The sequence below is a fragment of the Electrona antarctica genome (assembly GCF_951216825.1).
Source record: "Electrona antarctica genome assembly, chromosome: 5".
Lineage (NCBI taxonomy): Eukaryota > Metazoa > Chordata > Actinopteri > Myctophiformes > Myctophidae > Electrona > Electrona antarctica.
Window position 1 is genome coordinate 50,163,875 of NC_136810.1, and position 19,887 is coordinate 50,183,761.

The following is a 19,887-nucleotide window of genomic DNA, read 5'->3' on the forward strand; positions in this document are numbered from 1 at the left end:
GGCTCATACATAGTCTGGATTTTCGGTGGTTAGGTGACCACCGAACTACAACATGACGTCACGAGCCGCGGTGGAGAGCAAACCACCGCCACCGCTCCAGCCCTTCTCTCTGTTTTTACTCACCACCGCTCAACGTTATTTCAGCTCCGGTGGTCAGCTCACCACCGGAGCGGTGGTCACCTCACCACCGAAAATCCAGACTATGAATAGGCCTTAAGTGGAATTGTACTGGAAATTCAATAGCGACAAACGTGGCAATGCTTATACCAATATCATGGTACCATTGTTCTAGTGGTCGAGACTCACATCATAGTGGAACAGGGATGCTTTCCATGTTAATATACATTTTGGAAACTTGGCCCAGGGCAGTGCGTCGTGAAACAGAAAGACCATTAAAGGCACTGTGGTTATGGTACCTATACTCTGCTGTAAGACCATTGCGTTCACAGGGCTTAAAGCCAAAAAAAAATCCAAGACCGAAAAAGATTTTTTGCAAATCTGCACCGATCTCATTAAAATGACCTCTATGAAATCCTCAGGACTGAAATCCCGTCCCGACTCCCGAGGACTGAGAGCTTTAAGCCCTGCGTTCACTTCACACGAGGCATATGCAAAGATGCAAACGTCACAGTATATTTGTTGCTTTGTATATCTGTCGCCATCAAGCGGGCATCTGTAGTGTCGGAGTAAAAAACAACAACAATTCAGCATGGAGTCTCAACTGCGAGACCTTTTGGACCTAGGCATATGCATATTAATATGCACTGAAAAGAATGGAAACGGACTAGAAGAAGACGTGAGTTTTTCTCACCCAGAACAGGGTGAAAAAAGCGGGGATTGGGAATTAAAAAAAAAAATGCAACTACAGTTGTAGCTTTGCATCTGGAAGTTGAACCCAGCTCAGCTTCAATTTGTAGCTTTGTAGGTTTGTAGCTTTTGCAGCAGCTACAAACTAACTTCGGATGCATCTTTGCATCTTCACGTCGCTGGCTTCCATTGACAATGAATGGTAGACTGTATCTTTGCATCTGCCCGTGTGAACGCCCCATGAGTCACATGGAAGAAGAGAACTGATTAATTCATTAAACATTGCTAAAAAAATAAAGGTGCGTGCTACTGTAACCTTGCAAATAAACCAGGGTTTAGACAGTTATATACTGTACATTAATTAGTCTGCTATTAGTCTGCTACTTGTATAATAGCAAACAACTACACTGAAGTACCTTTAAATCTTCAGAGTAGCCCAAGCATGCGGATGTTTAAATCCTGTAAAAACTGTAAAGTAGCCTAACCAGGCTACGTGGTGTGGTCGATATCTGATTATCTCCACAGTGGCAGACAAGGTTTTAAACCACTCAACCCTACAGTACATTCTATTCCCCTTAGTAAACTATGAAAACAAGTTCTTGGTAACACGTACTATCTATTTACCTCGTAGATTAATTGATAAAAGCAATGATAGAAAGTACACCTATATATTATATATTCACTCTATCGGAGATGCACACGACTAAATCAGTCCACTTAAAATCTCATGGGCGATGATTAGGAGTAGAGAGCTCTAACCCCCCCACCTCCATATGATATGTAAATCACAGCCACAGTTGTAATAGTGACTATGGCCAGTAGAAGGCGCTTTTTATCCTGAAACAGAGGATAAAGAGTTGGTGATGTTTTGGAACACCTGTACATCATACATTACAGTAGCTGTGTACTGTAACTATTAGAGCATAATAAATATTGTCAGATTGACAAAATGCATAAAAGATATTACGGTCCCATCTCCCTCCCACAGAAGCAACCACCACCACCACCACAATCGTCATCATCCCTTGTTGGTTAAATTATCTTTTTTTTAAAAGTACCGCTGTTTAAAGCTCAAGCTACACAAATGGGTGTAACTCCTTGCAACCAAACGGTTGCGAGTAGTTGCATGGCGACCCATTGGTGTGGTTTGGGCCACTGAATAGAACCAGGTGAATCACTTGGGTCGACGTGGGTCGACGTGCAACAGGACATATCACACACCGCTGGGACAACCGCTAAATCCGTCTCATCCCGTCTTGTAATGTTCCTAATGTCACAAACACATATTTCCCACAGCAACAGTGACCAAAGCCAGCCAGGCTGTGTAAAAAAAAAAAAAAAATTAAGACTTTGTTCACCCCTGAGTGCTGGGATCTCTCCAGGGGTGTGTACAGTAAGTTGGTAAGGAGTGTGTGGCGTGTGTGCGTGTCTGTGTGCATGTGTTTGTTTGTGTCTGGGCACACCCAGACAAACGCGCCAGGAGGCGGCAAGAAAGCGTCTAGAGCAGGCGTCTTTTCCTGGTTTTTAAACAGCTGGTGGATGGAAATGACGCTCGCGCGCAGCTGCAACTTGACGCGTCGGCAACGGAAACGCTTTGCCGACGCGTTAAGTTGCAGCTGCGTGCGAGCGTCATCTCCATCTACCTGCTGTTGGAAAACCAGGAAGAGACGCCTGCTCTAGGCGCTTTCTTGCCGCCTCTCTGGCGCGTGTGTCTGGGTACACTATCAGTCTGTCCACCCGCCTCAGTGGGTGTGCTGGTGGTCCTCCCCCTGCAGGAAGGGGGTGAAGGAGGAGCGGACGGGGCGTCCACACAGGGGCTGCTGCACGCGGAAGTTGTTGACCATGCTCCTCTGCACCTCCTCCTCCGCCGAGGTGAACAGGAGGCTCCGGAACACCGCCAGCTTAATGAGGACAAACAGAACGGACATGATGGCGGATCGAGAGATTAATAAGCTGAGTCAGTGGTTCTCAAACTCTTTCATGTCAAGGAGCTCTAAATGAACGTGTATTTGGCCGCGGACGGACGGACCCCCATCTGAAAATATTTTGGGCCAAGGACCCCCCCCATACAAAGTTTGTGGTGTCCCCACTTTGAGAACCCCTGCATTAGACCACGGACCGCCATAACTCTGAGAGTGTACAAATGGAACCAAATGGAACCCTTATGGGTCCATTTGGTTCCATTTGTACACTCTCAGAGTTACAACCACATATAAGGGTCCATGTGGTTTCCGACTATCCAACATTGATCTGGGGACCCCCTGAAGCCCCCTTCAGGACCCCTGGGGGTCCCCGGTGAGAACCAATGAGCTAAGTTATATTCAAAATGAGTCAAACAATACAAGTCCCTTTACGCTGGCAATATAGGCATCTAGCACAGTGGTTCTAAAGTAAACCTTTGGTCTGGACCCCCAGGGGGTTCCCAGACGATTTAAGTGCTACGAAGTAACAGTTAGCACACCTGGTCATGGCTGACTTCTATGTGCTGCTTCATAACGATCCAGGTGACAGCCTCTGTCAGAGGGGGTGTGGTCAGAGAGCCATGATACGTCCAGTAGTCATCGATGTTGGCGGGCAACAGGCAGGCAGGGTCAAACTTGTTGAATTCCACAACACTGTCCTATTGGTGGATACAAACAAACAAATGTTTTCCAGTGATCATCAATGTTGGTAGGCAACAGGGGAACAGGTACAAAGCTTTTGATAACAGCATGTCTTGCTCAAGAATACTTTTGTTTTGACATGAAGTTAGTTAGTTAGTTAGTTAGTTAGTTAGTTAGTTTCATTTATTGTCCACGTGTGGAAATTTGTCTTCGGTCTCAACAGTAAAAAACAAACAGTTACAACAACAGCAACAACACTTAACACAATTATTTTCTCATGGCAAAAAGAAAGTGCAGGACAACAGTGGCAAATACATTGGAAAAACAAACAAATCTAGCGAGACATGTTATCATTTAGTGCCTTAATGGCATTTGGTATGTGGCACCAAATGTACGGTATTTGGTAACCGTAAAAATGTTACGGTTAGCTTTTGGTACTTTGTACCGTCTACCAGAGGGAAGTAGTTCGAACTCCCTGCAGAGTGGATGAGAGGGGTCGTTTGCTATCTTGACAGCTTTTTTACGACACGACACGACAAGGCACTTTTAACAAGGAGCAGGGGAATCGAACCGGGACCCTTAAAGTTCCCATACGGCCATTCTACCTCCTGAGCCAATGCTGCCAGGGTGTACGTGGTGAGGTGGTATAGGGAAAAACAACATCACCACACTTCAAGTCTTTATGAGGAAAACACTCCTTGTCAACATAAATACTTATCTTGGCTAGTAAAATGTACAGTTGGGAAATGAAGACAAACGTTATCAGGTGTGCTTAGAGATAAACTTATGAGGACAGAAAGATAAGATTTCAGGAATTAAGATTTCAGGAATTAAGATTTCAGGAATTAAGGGCAGCCAGACTCTTTAACTTGAACTCAATTAAAGGGGCATTCCACTCATTTTCAACATTTTACTATGTCATTAATATACCTTAGAGCTGTGGAATTCTGTATTGTATTCTGTGTTTCCTAGAACTGGAGGTCTGAAAAAAATCATTAACATGGTGAATCACATCTTGATGATGTCATCAAGATGTGTTTCACCATGTTAATGATTTTTTTGTTAATGATTTTTCTAGGAAACACAGAATGGGGGTGACTTTTTTATTGTTTCCACACAACAGCTCTAAGGTATATTAATGACATGGTAAAATGTTGAAAATGAGTGGTATTCCCCTTTAACTCAATGAACTCAATCTTAATGGTATTTCACAATAACCTTTTTGCTCTTCATCCCCCTATTTTTGTATGGTCGCATTTTCTCTTTTAGGGTTTTACTAAGAGCATTTGCTATAGCTTAGCACAGTTCAGAGTGTTCGTCTGCAGCACACTGTCTAAAAAGGCAACTTGTATGTACAGCATGTGTGGGATTGTGTGTGCATGGGTGTTCTGACCTTGTGCCTAACTGCAGGCAGGGCATCCACTAGCTTCTGAAGTCCCTCGTGTCTCTTTCCCACCTAAAAAAGGAATAAAAAACACATATTAGCGTAATGCAAGTTGTGCATAGTACATACCGGTATGCAATCCATGCAAAGAACCGTAATTCATCATACAAACTATAACGTGCCACAGTTAAGGTCCCTGCACACTACTGCGTTTTTCGGACTTTTAGCAGCGTTTTTCCGTCAGGTTTCCGAAAAAGTCATCATTATGGACTCATCAAAAGTCCATAAAAAGCCAATTTTGTCGACTACGAGGCCTTGATTTCATTCACCCGTTTGATTCCCATTCCATTTTTAATCTCATTCAAGATGACATCCAGACAGTGTATTACTTGTTTAAACTTAATCAGCACGCTAAAATATGTATCTGAAAACATTATAGCTTAGAAATAAGCCACGTAGTAGCCTGAGCTAACGCTAGACCTTTCTGGCCTAGATGGGAGGGCCGCGGCTCAGATTTACGCACCACCACCATTGGTTCACCGATCTGTCCGCCAGCCCCTGTCTCTCCTCCCCCCAGTGCAGCACTGTTATTGTGTCGACCAGAAGCAGAAACCACTGGTCTAACGGACTGTCAAAGTTATTTCCACAGAGTCGGCACACGTTGTTTTTTTTCTTAGACGGTGTGGTGGGTTCTTTAGCCATTCTCCTCATTTTCCTCGCATAGCCTCGTTTGAAGTTCCACTGGTAATAATTTCCTCACGGTGTTATTTTGACGGGTGCACACCGCTCAGAGCCCTGACGTCACATAATTTGAAGCGACGCCTACGCGGAAGGGTTGACTCCCACGTTTAGGCCAGTGCAGCCCATGCGTAAATCCAGGCTTTAATTTTTCGCGCAGACGAAATGAAAGCCTGGGTATCGAGGCTAGCCACGTAGTAGCAAAACAAGCTTTGCTGGTCGTCTGCCTGTCTTGTAAACAAACAAATAAGCTGCACCTTAACCCAACGCCAATGGAACCACAATAGTCTCAGCATCTGCTTCCCCGTGTATGTGTGCACCTGTGCTTACCTTGAGGAAAACCCCTAGAACAGCCAGACCGTTGTTCTCCATCACTGCTTCCTCAAACAGACTGTACTTGTCCGAGTTCCAATGGACCAGATGGAGCTGGGAACATAATTACAGAGTCAATCAATACAAACAACCCATGAATAAAATATGAGAGACTAAACAGGTTAATGTGTGTGCATGTCTTATAGATTGTTTCCCGTGAATGTGGGAGACAAGAAAAATCCAATCGTGTCGATCTCGGGATCCGCATGGGAACCGATGTGGATCTTGGACTTCATTTGGCCAGCATGTGACTCCAATTTGGTAAATGATTCAGCCTGATCAGTGCCCATTTACTTCCATTTCAGTATAAATTACATGTGAAAATAGTTACTGGAGCTAAACTTACTGGCAGTGTACACATGCAATTTGGCAATGACCGATGCATGCATGCCAGATTAGCTTCGAACAAACAGACACTGTTCTAGATGGCAGGCCTCTGTGGGGCCATGCTGTAAAAACAACAGCCAACAAACAACTACAGACAATAATGTCTCGAGTCAAACATAAGTGTTTATGTATTATGTATCTACTGCCAAACAAATGAATAAAAAAACCACATTCCCTATTCCCTTTCTTTCTTCATTACAGTCTGAAAACATCCAACGTTCCAATCCAGACTCCCACCAATCTCCCACCAACAACAGACCCTAAACAAAACACATGCATGCCTATTAGCACTCACACCAACAGACAGATCCTATTTCCCTCAATTTGGGATCATAGGTCCACCCAAGGAGGAGATAGGGACTCACATAACCCTGGAAATGGAGACAAGCTGATTGCATGCTTGCTGACTGCTATCATTTTACAGTCAGCCTACTTATAAGACAGCTACACAAACTGAGTTTCAGGCATTTGGATTCTAGATGTTGATATGCTTAATGTGAGTTACCAACACCAAGGGAAGTATTTGTTGCCAGCAGGAATGGAAACGATAAATAAGCTCTTATACACAAAGGAATTGCTAAACTGTCGTGTTTGTTGTTAGGAGATCAGTTGTTAGGAGATCAGCATACCTCGCTAAGAACCTGATAATAATCGCTGATGATCCCTCACGTTCATATTTTTGAACAAGAGGCAGGTGAGAAGTCGGAAATGAAGAGCTTAGTATCCATCTGATCGAAACCACGGAGAGCGCCCTAGATTAGGAGATACGAGGCATTCTTTCTGCAGGGGTAAACTAGGACGTGACCTGGACCGGGGGTGAACGAAGAGCGAAGCATATGGTGGCCTTGGAGTCCAAAAACAAAATATTTCAGAATATTCTTCTCTCGTTCGATATAATTGAAGATGTGCTAGGACGTGTACACACGTCAAAGCACCCCGTCGGTTGGATTGCTTATGACGTGTGGGCACGTCGGATGGACGGGACCTGTTAACATTCCCTTGGCACATGAATGGACAGAGACCCAGCCATAAATGTACTGTACTATCTATCCCAGAACTAGGTCAGGCACAGTCAGTCTGGCTATGATGACTGTGACTCCTCTGAGGGCAAATGAGGTCTACATTATATCATTGTTATATCATTGATGACTGCGGATCAGTGCTCAACACTCACAAAAAGACACGCGCACGCACGCACGCACACACACGCACACACGCACACACACGGAACAATGTCACCAGCCAGTTGGACTGTAATGTGATCCTCTTTCCACAATACTCGACACCCGAGTGTGTTGAGGGATGTGAACCATGACATGGGTACATTCCCATCACCTGAACCAATATAGGCCTGTGTCAGGAACTCACACATGGCCACACACTGTAACAAGTGGCTGTTACGCAATGGAGTGAATGGAAACAACACGTGAAAATAGTGTTTCCTTCTTCCAAGAAAGAGGTAGGTGGGACCTATACGGTACAGCAAAGACGGTGACGTTTGCGCCGTAAACTCACCGGCAGACGGGTAGAGGAGAAAAGGCAATGTCACGTTATGTCATATTTAGGGGGTTTGATTCATACTTGGTGTAAAAACGCCAGCCCCCTGTCTGTGGACGTATGAAACAATATAATAGAACACAAAAAGAAGAAAATAATATAGATGTGGAGTTTCCAGTTCGATCCCGGGTTTCTCCAGGGTCAGTGCCTTTAGTGTTAGTGTCCTTGCGCAAGACACGGACTAACCCCATAATTACTTACGATGAGCAGGTGCCCTGCATTGTTTCCTCTGCCGTTGGTGTATAAATGTGTGTGTACTGTGAATGTGTAAATTGAATGCACATTGTAAAGTGTTTTGGATGAAGATGCTATAAATGCTGACTGACATGCATTAAAACAAATGGCCTTGGGTAGAGTGTGGTTTACTCACAAGCAAGCACATTCTGTCTCTGCCTGTCTGTCTGTCTGCCTGTCTGCCTGTCTGTCCTCTGATATCATTGGTCCGACCTCCTAATAGTCCGACACACTACCCTGGCCCTAACCTAACTCTAACCGCACGCAGAAGCCACGGGTGAGTCTTAACCGGCCATGTATGTCGGAGTCACGGGCGATTCTTAACTGTCTATGTCAGACTATTGGTACGTCGGACTAACGTATGCCCCCCGACAGGGACACGCGTAACAAACCACCATGTGCACTTGGCTGTTATCCATGTGTCTACCTCCTCACTGCATAGCGCGCTACAGAGATCCAATGATCCAAGTGCCACCTCTATCGGCCTACGTATAGTATGTAGCTCATATCGTGTAATGCCTTGCTTATATGCGTTATGCAAGGTTCAGCAGAGTGGAGACTCCTCTGTACGCTGTTGTTGCAAACTAAGCATCATGTCTTTTGGTTATTAGTTATTACACATGAGACATATCCATCGTAATCAAGCTGTGTTCTGACAGAAATCTGTCCGTTTCTTAGATGCAAGAACTCTGTTGCCAATAAAACACAAATAGTCCAACCCATCCCACAGGACAACCTCATTTTAAGCGTTTGCTCTGCTATGACTTAAAATAGAAAAAAATGAATGAAAATAAAAAGAAAACCTACCTCTGCAGGGAAGAGCTTCCTGTCTACAGTGTGCTCTGACCCCCAGGCATTACTTTCACCCCAGTGGAAGTGGAACTGACACAGCCTGTATTTGTCCTCCAGGGGGCCCCCTCTCAGCGCTGCACCAGGAAGGAGGAAGAAAACAGAATGGAAAAACTACATGAATCATATAAAAGGAGCGACTGTTTCACATTCTGTTAAATGGAAATATTAATGCCACAATTCCTGTAAGCATATTTTTATATAATTAGGTTAGAGGGATGGCTGCATTGGATCTTGCGTTGTGTATTATTTTACTAATTAACCAAATTCAGTAAAACGGTTCTGCTGTGTAAAACAATTCATATGACTAGTGTAAACCAATACTTAATGGTTTAATGGCACCAGTCAAATGCTCAGAGAGTTATCAGTGCTCAATAAAACTAACGGATACAAAATAAAGAGATGTTTGAGGGTAGGATGTTGTCTGTTCTGTAAAGTTTAAAACCTCAATCTGAATGTCCAGCAGACCTATGTCGAGTCAAAATCCCCTCACTGCTGAACAATATAAGTTCATTAAAAAAGCTATAATTTGAGTCATGACAATTAAGTCATGTCAAGTGAGGAAACCAAGTATTTTACTACATTCCAATGACTATGCCTGCAGTGCCCTGCATAGTCTACTCTAGACATTGACTGACTGTTACTGTTTGATATCAGATAAAGCAGGCAAGTCACATGACAGTCACCACTTCCATGTGGCACGAGGCAGCTGTTTTTTTCCCCGCTCATTCATACTCCAGTTTGTGGTGATAGCTTATCACTGCGGTGTAGTAGGGTTAGAGAACTACAACATTACGTCATTCGCTGCGGTGATCAGCTATCACCGCAGACCCCGACACATCTCTCTGTTTTTACTATCAGACAAGTCCTTTCACTCTGGAGCCATCACCCCGTTCACTGATTGGTCTACAAGTTGGGTGGGCGGTTTTGCAGGCATGGGGGTTTTGCATCTGAACCAGAGGGAGGCGGGGTCAATGCTTAAGGACATCACCGCGAGTATGATGGCCTCGACTCGTTAGGTGACGGTGATGGGTGAAGGTGATAACTTATCACCTAAAACTGGAGCATGTATGAGCCTTTAGAGCCCGACCGATGCCAGAGTGGGTCTGATGCCTATCTCAATATTGTCCAAGACCACTGATTACTAGGGGTGGGACGATATGGGTTCCTCATGATACGATATATATCGCGATATTAGGCCCTCAATACCGATAATATCACGATATTCGATATATTGCGATATATCGATATATTGTATGAAATTTCATCTACGATATATCACGATATCTGCAACTACAAAATACTTGGAACTGAAAAAATGCAGCATTTTGTATTCCCACAAAGCTGTTTGGAGACTTTTTTTTAAATTTATCACGGGAGGACGTATCGATATATATCGCCATATCGATATTTCAGCACACCCCTACTGATTACCATGTTATGACCTATATTTAATCAATTTATTTTTAATCAAAAACATGGATTTGATTCAACTTTATTTCATTTTAACCACTTGAGCGCTGTCCAAACATTTTCAAAAATAGCCGGTCTACAAGCTTGTGAGCTTGTAGATCTGCTATTGTTGAAAACTTTTCAAGAATTTCCTCTATATTGAAATGCCAAAAATTAGGACACCAGGTTGAAAATGGATAAAACTTGTGACGCAGTGGCAATATTTTACCAATAGCGATGTAGTCAAAAAAGGTTAAATAATGGCAAATATATCAGTCTTGCCGATATATACCAGTCTGGCCCTACACTGATTGCATATACTTCCCTCTAGTTCTATTGGGTGAATTGAGAGGAGGGACCCACCAAGAGGGACTTGGTAATACAAAGAAAAGGTCACTGTCAGACACTTGCTTGCAACATTTTGGCAAAAAATGTTGCTTGCAACATTTTGGCAAAAAATGTTTTTTGTTTTTTTTGGCAAGTGTCCGACAGTGTGCAGGACCTTTTCTTTGTTTTTCAAAGATACCCTTTTTAATGTCTGCTCTATTGCCCTATGCACCTGTCACTAGCCTTCTGAGGTGTGCATCGGCCTTTTGCTAAAAAAGGACTTGGTAATACAACATATGAAATTAATTACCCCCCATACCATGTCAGTACTTAGGGTTAGGCTATTCATGTGAAAATCATTAACTTTTAAGCTTCAGCTCAAAGTGTAAGGGAATTAAATACTTTATTGTTCAGCCCTTCCCTTGTTAACTCAGTCCAAGTTGCCACTAGCTATCTACAATTTCTTATTTTCTAAAGAGTCATTTAGAAACATAATGCTGATGCTTCACTAGTGGCAAGAAAGCAACAGGCTTGAGGCTAAATGGAAGCAGCCAGCGGCATCAAGCTACAAAATGACACGTGCTACAAAGAAAGCTGGCTTACACATTTCAGTGCTCCAAGCAATGACGCAGTGGAGCACCATGCGATCATGTGTTTTTGTTTCACCATTTCCACGACCCATCTCTCTTCCTGCTCTGTTCTGTAAGAGGAACTCACTCTTCTTGTTAACCAGTTCCTTGTGTTATTTAAGTCTACTCTTTTTATTTTACACAGTGTGGCGACTTGAACAACACTTCAACAGCAACTCGGCAGCAGTGTAGCAGAAATGTAGCTGGCGATGCGACACTTATAGGCTTGAGCTGTCATAGGGTGAGTTATGGCATTCATTTACAAAAGATGTCTGTCTGGCAGAAACCTATAAACATCCTTACAAATTAGCTTAAAAATGAGCTTGCTCATAAGTTACAATATCCTCTTGCTTAATATCCCTTTGAAAAAGCTGACTCCCCCACCCCAGGGGGAGTTTAATTCAACATGGAAACTCACAGTGCCACAGCACAGTACCATAACACACAACTTACTGGATTTGTCCGTGGTGTCATGATACTCCACCAGGAACGAATAGCCGTTGTTCCAGATCTGCTGGCACGTCTTCGGGTCATAGTCGGCAACGAGAGGTTTCAGTGCCGGGTCGAAGACGCTCTTCCGCACCACAATGTCAATGGGAGACTGACGCTCACCTCCTGGCACTGCCAAAGGCTCCTGCCACATCGGATGCACTGGAAGAGAGATGAGTGAAAATAAAGAAGATGAAAAGAGAGAGGGCAAAGCGAAAGACACAGAGCAGAAAGGATGAAGAGAAGATTAAACCAGCAGCTGAGTCAGTGTTGTCTATTATTCAACACAACACAAGAAAAATGCTGACAGTGACACCTACTCTTCATGTTGTTCTCAGCTGCCTCCTGCATTTGTCCACAACAGTCCATTTTTGAAAATAAAACAAAGCAAAATGAGAAAGTCCCCTTCTGTAGATGACGTCTATAAGTCTCAAAAACCTTGACTGCTAACAGAAGCCCAGAGACACACACACACACACACACACACGTCCTTTCTCCTTCCCTGAGCCCGATTGAAAGGAAATGAAAGAAAGGCTGAAAAGCTGAGTAATAACTTTTGCTCCTGTCCTTTTTTTCCTTTCTAAAAGGAAATGGCAAAATAAGAAATATGTTGTGGGCTGGCTTTACAGAAAGTGACACATGGAATGTCCTGGCACAAACTCAGAACTCTGTATTTGTGGGGGTCAGAAACCGTTCCTGGTCATCAACTGACACAGGCCTGGCCTGCTTTCTAATTACTTGTCTCGTTCTTTCTTATTTGGATCTTGTAAAATGCACCCACAATCTAAAAAAACAAACAAAAAAAGTCAAACATTTTAGTCCGCTGGTATTCCTGGAAAAAATAAACTCAAAGGAAAAAAGTGTACAATTGAACAAGTGAACTTTCAAACTTTACTTGAAAGAAATTAATGCAGAGAGAGAGAGAGAGAGAGAGAGAGAGAGAGAGAGAGAGAGAGAGAGAGAGAGAGAGAGAGAGAGAGAGAGGAAGTGTCTTCCCATGCATTTCTTTCAAGTGCAGTGACGTATAGTTCATTGTTTTTCCACTCTATCCATCCAGTAAACTAGACCATAGTGAACAGACCTGTTCACAGACTGGGGTCTGATCTTCATCAGATTTCACTGACTCCTCCACAGGGAGTTGTCTGACTGGCTCCGTGTTCCTAGGGCCAGCACACAATAAGCGCTTAGAAACCTTTTCACAATAACTCACTGGATAAATGTCACCCACATTCCACAAGACCACAAGAGTGGCGTTTACCTTCTCCTTCTTGTCCACCTTTTGAAATTCACAAGAAATTCACAACAACAGTGTAATCACAACTACGGGGCTCTGTTCCTTGTGGACTTTTTTTTCTTCCCAGATGTTTATTATTATTTTTAGACAGGACAGTTTTGAGAGACAGGAAATTGAGAAAGGCCAACACTTGTCTCCAGGCAGAATTGAACGGGGCCGCGGGGACATTGCGATTATATGGCCAACAACACATTATGGGTCTGGTGCGACCCGGGAAAATAAATGTACGACAGAAAAGATTTACGAAAATAAAATTCATAAAACATCTGCAGCCAGAAGTTTGTATAAAAGAAACAATTAAGAGACCTTTCTTAACAGTCATTGGAATTGCCAAGGTTTATTTGTTGATGGAAATAGAGGAGTGGAGGTGGGCAGAACTGTCTCAGAGGAAAGAATACGAAGACTGAGGAGCACACAACAGTGTACACACAGGGGTCGGCAGACGTATTGAAATATTATTATTTATTTATTTTATTTATGGTTTTTTATTGTTCATACCAGCAGCAGTTGGTCACAACATACAGTATATCGCCTATATACAGGGAGAAAATAGAAATTAGGGGGTATTAGGTTTTTTTTCTTCCCTAGAGGACGACCTCCTGCCTCCCACCCACCCCCCACCCTCCCTCCCTCCGCCTGACAGTGACACTTAATGGAAAAAAGTGTTCATCAAATATTATTTTAAAGACAAACACATTTCATATTTTTTTAAGTGGCACTGATTTATTAGCCAAATTACTGCACCTTCATATTAACACATTAACTAGCAGGTATCAATTAATTATTTTGAAGGCCCACCAGGAAGGGAAAAAAAGAACGCTGTGTGTTGTGACGGACGATCATCTTTAGGCCGTTTAATAAAACGTATTTAGACCAAAAACGCAATCTGGGAAAATAATCCGAGATAAATGCATTTTTGTAAATCTTATCTGATAACGTGGAGGCGAATGGCAGGCGGAATCCGTTGAATCCGTTGCTTAGCAACCTAGAACCATTCATACGTTGGCCAAGAGTGCGACCTATCAAACCACTGAAAAGACCACATGACGGAGATCTCCACCATCGGCAGTGAAGCGTTGGATTAGACTTGACGGAGATCTCTGTCAGCGGCAGGGAATGAACGGCAGGGAAGGTAGGCTCCTCCTAATTTGCTGAACATATACTGTATGTAATAGTGCGTGCGAAACTTAAGAGTATATATTAATAGAGACGGCACCCGGAGGAAACCCTGAGGTGAAATGGACATAGTGGCCGAATTTGGTATTGCAGTTTGGACCCAAACCCATGAACGCGCTGGTCCGTTGGCCATCATTGCGCACGTTCATGATGACACGTGAACGCTGTTTCATACGTGAACGCGTGCAATGATAGTCAACAGCAGCGCGTTCATGTGTTTGGGTCCAATCCATCCCAGAATGCACTCTGTTCCTACCCAGAAGGAGGAGTGAAATCGCCTCATGCGCTTTTGAGCAACTTAATGCAAGTGGATGGGAGGATACATCCGGTGCCGTCTCTATTAATATATACTCTAAGGTGCGAAAGCGCTTTACAATGTGCATTATATTCAGATTCACACACTGGTGGAGGAGGAAACCAATGCATACCAAAACGCTCGCCCCAAAACACATTCCTAAACGTAACCTCAGTAAAACGGTGCCAAAACCTAACCTTATTCCTAAACTTAACCTCAATAAAACTTTGACAAAACCTTATTTCTAACCTTATCCTCAGTAAAACTAAAACAAGAGTACAAGAACCGCTGGTCCGCGGAAAAAATGGGGGCGAGCATGTTTTGGGGTGAGCCTTCCAGTTACCCATCATCAACCTGCTCATTGGGAGCAGTTATAAGGGTTCATTATCTTGAAAGTGGAACACTATAAAACTTAAGATGGTGATTGATGAATGGGTACCATACTGGCTGAAATGTATTTTCTGTTTATTAAAGAGCTGGAGAGCTGGTAACCTCTGTTACTAAACCAACACTCTATAGCAATGATTACTATCAGAATATAGTTTTAACCTTTTAATAAAAAACTGTTTTAACCAAAAAATATCATTTACCCTACCTTTAATGTAAAAGATTCACTGGAAAAAAACTAAACTAAAAATGGGTCTGCGACTCCAAAATGGTTCTGACAAACAGTGGTGTGTACAGTAGACTATAGACATATGCTAAGCCAGGCATGTGGACAGACAGGTCTATTCAAGACATAGGTTTGTATGAGCAAAACAACTAAACAAAAAAGCCATTCTTAAATAGCACTTTAAAAGTCTTGTTAAAGTTAAATATGAACTCAAGTTTCTCTTGGTTGAACTTGAAAGTGCTGTGGTCCTTAACTGTTTCTCCACTTAAAAATAGCCCGCCATGTGCGCCTTGAGCTGGCAGAAGATGAGGAACAAGACAAAATCTTTATGTGTTGGGGTGTGGCATAAAAGTCGTGCCTTGCCAGACAATCTAGTATTGGATGTATCCAACATTCCGTGGGCACTCCGAGGCGAGCACTAGAATGAAATAGAAACCAATATTCCTCTAGATGAGAGAGAGATGAAGCAGAGAAAGCCATCCATGAAACTTAGACTGGTATGGAAGTGCCTATGGGTTGCCTCCATGTGAGCCTGCCTCTAGGGGGGCTCTGGAATGACCTTCCCCTTCACATTAATTAACTCTGCCCAGTCCATCAAGGTTTAAGTGTTTACTTAATTAAGACCCACTTTTTCGACTTGGCTTTTAATCACAGCCGAGCTTAATTTGATCATATCCCGTTGGATTGATTGTTTGTGTATTTCTTTATTTTAATCTTATAATTTTAATCTGGTGTATTCAATTACAGAAACAATACAATGATGCAGTATGCATGGCATTATTATATTGTTTTGTTGTATTGTTTCTTGTTTGACCTGTGCAGTGTGCACCACTTTGGTCGACTGCGGTAGTAAAGATGGAGACATGGAGTGCAGTGATGTTTGTATTTTTTCCAGTTTTTCATGTGTTTATGAGGCGACAGTACTTCATTAGACCCCTTGGTGTCAGTGGTTGTTATGTGCAATGATGTCTTCCCTTTGTATTTAGGGTTTCTTCCTGGAGGCTGAAACCTTGCTTGACAGTCAAACGTGCCAATGAAAAAAGCATCATCCCCTCCCCTAACCCCTCCCCCTTTATCATACAACTGTAGCACCCTGTAGTACCCCTGAGGACCCTCTAGGAGTCTGAGCTGACCCATGCTAGTCTAGACAAGTAGTCTAATGTAGATATCCAACAACAACCATCTTGGAAATGTGTAGCAAATCATGTATGTAGCTACAAGCCTACAAAATGCACAAAACCAAACTACTTAGGATGTTGCTTTCTCCATGCAGCTATGCTGATTAATCAAACAGGATCATCTCAATCTGTTAACTATGTCTCGGGATCAGATTAGGGACCCAAAAGAACAACATTTTCAGAGAATAGAAACATCGAAGGATCTATTCCTCACCCACATCTTGTCTATACGTCTAGAATAGATGAAGCCTGGACCCGGAACTTGCCAACAGGGAACGATTGTTTTATATTTATAACATCGTCGTGCCCGACAAATTGCGACAATCCCGACAGGAGGTGGGCAATAAAGAAAAAACGCATGACCTGACAGCCAAGCAGTGATACACTGTATGCAAAAAGTAAATAATGCGCTCTTCAGGCATGCTTTGACATGAAAAAAAGAAGAAGGGAAAAAAACTGTACCGAGCAATTAAACGAAACCAATGACATACATTTAACATGTCATTTATATAATAGACATAGACATGTATGTGACATCGAATGTGATGTATGTGAAGCAGCCAGGGTGGTGGAAAGATGGGCATACTATCATCATTCAGCACATCCATGGCTCATGGCTGTCAGTGTCAATAACAACATAATAATGGCTATCACCAGCTATATTTAACAACCCATGTGTCTGTTGTGTGGCTCCAATAATAGCTACCGGAGGGTATACTTACTCTGTGACAGCACATATTTGCTGGAACACGCCGTGAGCCCGCAGTATTGTCTGACGGGGATGAAGCGCTGCTGGTGCTGACCCCGGATCCTGCATGCTTCATGTCTGACGAGCTGTCGATGAAGCTGGCGAGATAGCGGTCTGGCGAGAGATGACAATAATGTCACCATGTTGTTTGTTGATCCAGCTGTAGCTACTGTAGGAGGGGGAATGCAACCAGAAGATAAAGAAAGAACGGGGTAAAGATCAAGCAGCCGTGGCAGGTCGATCGGTGGTGGGGGGATTTCTCTGTCTTTTCCTTTTTACGAGCAGCAACCCCGTCGATTTCACAACAACAACTCGTTTCCAGGCCAGTTGCTGTTGTCGAAGGAGGTGGAGAAAATATTCGACTCTTTTCTTCTCTTCTTGGCAGTTGGCGATGATGCGTTATACATTCAAAAGCATTATGGCACGACCCGTTCAACCGGTTCCGCGTTTAGCTAAAGTTATTATCTGTTTTGACGTGCCCTTCAAAAGGCAGGGCAGCAATTCAAATATAAATGGTAGTAGACAGAACAGACAGGCCGCCATACGGCATGATGGCCGGAGAGGAGTGGGACGAAGGGGGTGGTCGCCACATGGCAAACCGACCAATCGGCGTAGGGGCGTTTGTGATGATGCACGCACAACGCACATGCTCTCATCCTTATCTACTTCACAATATTAGCCTACAGTGTAGTAACTACAGTGCACCATAATAACAATTCAGTAATGACATCAAATGGCGTGATCACTGATAACACACTAACCTATAGCCTACAGTGTAGTAACTACAGTACACCATAATAACAATTCAGTCATGACATCAAATGGCGTGATCACTGATAACACACTAACCTATATCAATAGCTAACCTTTGTTATTGAAAAGTGTTGTTGTTGTGTGTATTATTAACTAATGTTCCGTCTGGGACAGATACTCACGAATGTATGGAACCTGAACTGACTTTACTTATATAGGGCAGTGGTTTTCAACAACCCTTTTCATATTCAATGCCCATTATTTATTCTACATTTGAGCCACGGACCAATATTTAATTAGATTTAACCTTGCACCTTGCAGATTTAAACTTCCATGCTGTCTGTATTGGTGTTGGTAGGCCTGCCCTATACCACAGGAGAGAATGATAACGGGCAAAAGTTGACCAAAATAACAATTCTTCCACATTCTCTAATTGTGTAGACGTCTTGTAAATTAACTTTGCAGATGTTTAAAATTAATTAACTCTTGAGTGTAAAATGAAGGTTTAATTTTAGTTAAAGATCTGTATATATAAGGGTCCATTTGGTGACCATGCAATTACCAACTCTCCATCATTTAGCTGCGGGGACCACATGGAACCCCCTCAAGGACCACTGGTTGAGAGCCACTGATTTAGGGCATGAATGAACACATGTTCAAAACAAACTGTACGGTCAAGGACAAGTGTGTGTGTGTGTCACGTGTGTGTGCATCTAATCTCTCTTTACCTCATAAACCTGAGGACAATGCGTGCAGTGTGCATGTTACTAGTTTACCCAGACCCAGTACAGGAATGTCTCAACCACATGCATGGTGACTGACTTTCAAACTTTAATCCCTAACACAAACGAACAGAGAAAAGTATTTGCATGCGTCATAAGCAAACAAACATGTACTAACTAACATCATGATCTGAACCTGATTTGCTGGTGGAAACCTCTTAAAATGAGAATAAATCAAATGTTATTCAGATATTTGTGTATATGTGACATCCTGCACATTTAGATAAACTAAACTATACATTTCTCAAGGGCTAAGACTGTTATAATACTCTGTCTGGATTAAACTAATAGTAAGTAGGCTATCATAAAACCGGACACTCGAGGTCAAATGGCGAGAATGGAAGAATGGTGATATTGGGTTAAAAAAAACACCCAAATAGACTGCATGTCTATATCTGTAGTTTTTGAACCCTGAAAAATATTGATTGGGGCCTGGCACGCCAAATTGCTAATGCATCCTGTTCATTAAATCTCACACATTCCATGCATGTATCACAAACAGTGCATGGTGTTCCAAAGTTAAGAGACAAATAATTTATAAACAAGGTAAAAATAAATTAGAAGCTTTCACATTTATTCTGCCTTCACTGTATTGGTCCAAAGGGATGTTAAGGCCTTTCAATGACACGTCAGATTACAATGAAACATGACATTTCTAAACACTGGCAGTTATTAAACTGGTGTCTGGGAGGAAGCCAGCAGGAGCTCAACTCCAGTCTATGATCCTGCACTCAAACCAATAACAAAAATAAATGTCAAACTTCCTTACAAATCAAGTGCAGATCCCACCATTACATTTTCAAGTTCAACTACTAGTCAGAACTAGGAGGATAATCGGTTCTGGTCATAACCCTACCACATCTCTAGTACAGCTTGAACGTTAAAAAGCTACCAACCAGCAACAGTTTTAAATTCCCTATATCAAACCTGTATAGAGCCAATGATGGAAACGCTAAGCTACTGCAATTTTAGTGTAAGCCATTTTGGTTCCACCTTCATTTTCCATGCTCACTGCAAAGGAATTTGTGACAAAGAACCTGTCGAACTGTTATTTTCTTCCAAGGCTGGGCATCACCATGGCTATGTTATAGAAGGCATTGTCAGATAGTCTAATTGCAGTAACCCACTTTTGGGGCAATAACTATAATCATGTTGCTTAACAAACTGTCCATCAATGGCTCTGTGCCAAGCCAACTAAGCAGACAAAACAACACCTGGCA

General features: G+C 42.7%; 1 protein-coding gene across 1 annotated transcript; it reads right to left on the minus strand.

The window, feature by feature from the left end:
- Nucleotides 1-2,517: 2,517 nt before the first annotated feature.
- ca5a (carbonic anhydrase Va) lies at nt 2,518-17,662 on the minus strand. The gene is made up of 7 exons (XM_079500619.1): nt 17,107-17,662; nt 11,793-11,990; nt 8,890-9,008; nt 5,863-5,958; nt 4,804-4,866; nt 3,269-3,427; nt 2,518-2,708 (listed from the first exon to the last, which is right to left on the minus strand). The coding sequence occupies exons 1-7, from the start codon at nt 17,273-17,275 to the stop codon at nt 2,550-2,552; spliced, it is 963 nt and encodes a 320-aa protein (XP_079356745.1). The 5' UTR covers nt 17,276-17,662; the 3' UTR covers nt 2,518-2,549.
- Between the last annotated feature and the right edge of the window lie 2,225 nt (nt 17,663-19,887).

What these genes read in the sequence shown, in the direction of transcription:
- ca5a (XM_079500619.1), bottom strand. Translation starts at nt 17,275, where the DNA reads ATGGTGACATTATTGTCATCTCTCGCCAGACCGCTATCTCGCCAGCTT. An exon ending in TGACACCACGGACAAATCCA is followed by an intron (nt 9,009 to 11,792) that starts GTAAGTTGTGTG and finishes TTCCTGGTGCAG; the next exon opens with CGCTGAGAGGGGGCCCCCTG. An exon ending in TGCCTGCAGTTAGGCACAAG is followed by an intron (nt 3,428 to 4,803) that starts GTCAGAACACCC and finishes ATCCACCAATAG; the next exon opens with GACAGTGTTGTGGAATTCAA.